At 28.9% G+C, this 3,706-nt stretch overlaps 1 protein-coding gene across 1 annotated transcript; it reads right to left on the bottom strand.

The window, feature by feature from the left end:
• Positions 1-1,794: 1,794 nt before the first annotated feature.
• On the bottom strand, positions 1,795-3,336 carry LOC127117900 (calmodulin). The gene is made up of 2 exons (XM_051048027.1): positions 3,111-3,336; positions 1,795-2,410 (listed from the first exon to the last, which is right to left on the bottom strand). The coding sequence occupies exons 1-2, from the start codon at positions 3,184-3,186 to the stop codon at positions 2,037-2,039; spliced, it is 450 nt and encodes a 149-aa protein (XP_050903984.1). The 5' UTR covers positions 3,187-3,336; the 3' UTR covers positions 1,795-2,036.
• Between the last annotated feature and the right edge of the window lie 370 nt (positions 3,337-3,706).

Genomic DNA, 3,706 nt, shown 5'->3' with positions numbered 1-3,706 from the left:
AGAGCCTAGAGTAAGATTTAAAACTGAATGTTAATATATAAATAAAATAAGCTCTAAATATTGATTATATTAAAATATACTTAAAGTGTTAATGAGAAGAATGAAAGGTAGATCATAAGGCCGCGGGAAGAAAATATATTTTTTCAATAAAAATATATATTTGTCATATTTTTATGTAAAAATCATACTTTTTTTTGTATCTAAATTTTTTCTATTTCAAAAATCTTAGGAGATATAACTTTAAAAAAAAACTTTCAAGAATAAAAAATGTAATTTATAATTACAGTCGACGGAAAAAGTGTAACTTTTTCTAATATTAAGTGTATAAGAGATGGAAAATAATCATCTAAGTTATATATCAGAGGAGAACGTATGTGTAATTAATCATTTAATGTCTTTGAAATGGTGTTTAATTTCTTTTGAGATAGACAATATTACCGGCTCTAAAAGTAAGAATTAATTAATTTGAGATCACCTGAAAGGTTGATTTATAGGAGGAAATTAACTGTAGAGTAAAATAAAAGGTAGAAATTGTTATGCTGGATACTATAGTATTCGACTTTGAATTCAATTTTTCTAAAAAAACTAATTGGTCATTTGAGATTTTAAAAGAATTTGTTGAATTTTCTTTTTTTTAATATAAGAGCAGGTATGACAGTGGAACGGGTTCGATATAGTTTTAAACCCAAATAAAATCCTTAAATAATATATGTTTTACATCTTAGACTCCAACAAAAATAGATAATTAAAATTCAAACTCATCGCAAATAATTCAGATTGAGTTTGATATTCCCAATCATTCATTATCTATTTAATGAAATTAATTAATTTTAATAAAAATATTTATTTTTTCTAAAATTAAATTATATAGTAAATTTAAACAATTTTAAAATTATATATTTCAAATATTTTAAATAATAAATATAAATATTAAAATATTAATCACATATAATCTAAATTATCAAAACTAAATAATAAAATATATGATAAAATAAATTGACGAACTCATAAATGAATTCGGGGTAAGTACTAGTGTTTTTATTACTCGATTTAGAGGTGTTTAAAACCGAACTAACCAAATAAAATCGCAAATCAAAAATTGTAAAAAATCGCATTAGTTCAAATGTGTGAGTCATTTTTTAATAAAATCGCATGGTTCAGTTTGATTTGTTGTATTTTGCAAACCGAATTAAACAAAAGCAAACTGCATTATGTTACAACCTCAATTTTACTTATCCCACAAACAACCTAAAACGCAAGTCTATTATACCTTTAAAATTACAATTACGAACAATTTTATCTTACTCACATTTAAATTTCATTTTCAACCTAAAACGCAAGTGGTCATGCCTATTAAAAAGGGCCAAATCCCAAAGAAAACTATTTTTTTTTTTTTTTTGTGAAATTTATAATTATATATTGTTGTATGCATGATATTTCAAATTTTGACACTGTAAAATTTCATTCTATATTAAATTAATAGCATATAACTAAAAGAGAACAACATCATTCTATATCATAATAGAATACATTCTATGATAATTGTATAATTATTTACTATTTAAACAAAATGCACATAATATTATGAGATTCTACTTGTTTTGTTTTTATTGTGTTTTGGTCCATTTTAAATTAAATGCATATTTTGTACCATCATTCATATTTAGTGATTCATGAGAAACCCCAGAAACAATCATGTAGTGAACATGTAAAAGCACAAATTGCAAACAATTGTTCCATGTTCATGAATAATAATCCAAAAAAAAAGATAAAAATAGAAGTACAGATGCATGGTAAAACACAACTAATTCAAACTACTTAAACAAAGGGACAAACCAAACAAGTAGAATACTAATAATGACAAGTGGCAATAATTAAAGCAAACAAACCAACCAACAAAAAACTAATAACCCAAACAAAACATGTCCTAATGAAAAATAGAATAGTAATAATAATCCTCATCAAAACTCATTAGCTTTGTCCCTTTTCTGTTCATATGCTTTTTCAAATTTTGGTTATCGTTTTGTTTGATCCTTTCACTTAGCCATCATGACTTTGACAAACTCCTCGTAGTTGATCTGACCATCACCATCAACATCAGCTTCGCGGATCATCTCGTCGACCTCTTCATCAGTCAGCTTCTCACCGAGATTTGTCATAACATGACGAAGCTCAGCTGCAGAGATGAAACCATTCTGATCCTTGTCGAACACACGGAAAGCTTCCTTAAGCTCTTCCTCGGAATCAGTATCCTTCATCTTACGGGCCATCAGGTTGAGGAATTCAGGGAAATCAATGGTACCGTTTCCATCAGCATCAACCTCGTTTATCATGTCCTGCAACTCGGCCTCAGTTGGGTTCTGGCCAAGTGATCGCATAACAGTCCCGAGCTCCTTGGTAGTGATGCAACCTGTAGCATTTTAAACAAATAGTTAAAACACAAACAAGTGATCCAACTCCACGAATAAATAGCATGAACCAGTTTAGAAATCATGGAAGAATCTCTATCTAATATAAACAAATTATAACCAAATAGGTAATCAATAAGATCAGTTTAACACAGCCATTAATGGAATACTAAAAAGGTAAAAGCAAAAACGCCATTACAAACATGTAGTTGTTGAGTCATTTTCAAATCAGATCATTCACAAAAAAGCACAACACAAAGACAAAGGAAGTAAATCCAATATTAAGCTATTCAAAAATTCACAAATTCACAAATCTAATCATGCAATAGTAAATTCCATTTCTGCACAAACAATTCTAATCGCTAAATCAAATCAAATCTCATCTCACAATTGAAACAAACATACTCATCCCCAATACATCAAACAATCAATCCACACACAAACACATGAAGGATCAAATCAAACCTAGTTTAACAGAAGGGCAAAACGGTAAATAAAACAAAGCTTTACAAAAAATGTGAATCAAAACAAAAAATCCAAGTCAAACCAGAAAGAACCTTGAAACAGACCTAAAAACGTTCCAATTCGTATGAAAATTGAATCGATAAGTATCATAAAAATTGAAAACCCTAACAACGCTAAAAGTAAAATTCAGATCTAAGAAAAAAAAGTTAAAAAAAGAATGGATCTGAGAAACGGTACCATCGCCATCCTTGTCGAATAGACTGAAAGCTTCCTTGAACTCGGAGATCTGTTCGTCGGTGAGCTGATCGGCCATTGGAAGAAGATTTGGTTCCTGCAAAGGGGAAAGAGGAGAAGAAGATGTGGAAAATGTAAGAAGAAGAGAAAAAGAAGGAATTGGGTATTTATATATATACTCTTATTATAGTTATTGTTTTTCTATGGCTATCTCTTCCTCTCCCTTTTTCTTTTTCTACCAATTTATACCTTAATTAAATTATATAGTAATCATCTTTTTCATAATATTTTATATAAATTTAAAGATAAGAATTTTTTATAAAAATAACCCACTTTTTTAAGGAAATTCCCAAATTACCTCTGGTTTCAAAAAAAAATCTAAACTACCCCACTTTGAGGAGGAGACGTCAATTCAATTGGCGACTCCTCTTAAAAATTGAATGCAGACGCCAATTGGATTGGCTATAGCAGATGCCCTAATCAATTAGATTGGCGCCCCTGTATATAAGTTGATAGGAATTGGCGCCTCAGTGTAAAATGCAATTTTTTTGTTATAAATAGATGTGTTGTGTGAATCATTGTTCCACATCTCATTTAAT

Source organism: Lathyrus oleraceus, chromosome 2 (genome assembly GCF_024323335.1).
Source record: "Lathyrus oleraceus cultivar Zhongwan6 chromosome 2, CAAS_Psat_ZW6_1.0, whole genome shotgun sequence".
NCBI lineage: Eukaryota > Viridiplantae > Streptophyta > Magnoliopsida > Fabales > Fabaceae > Lathyrus > Lathyrus oleraceus.
Note: the sequence above shows the minus strand (reverse complement) of the source record. Positions and strands in the feature narration are given on the sequence as shown.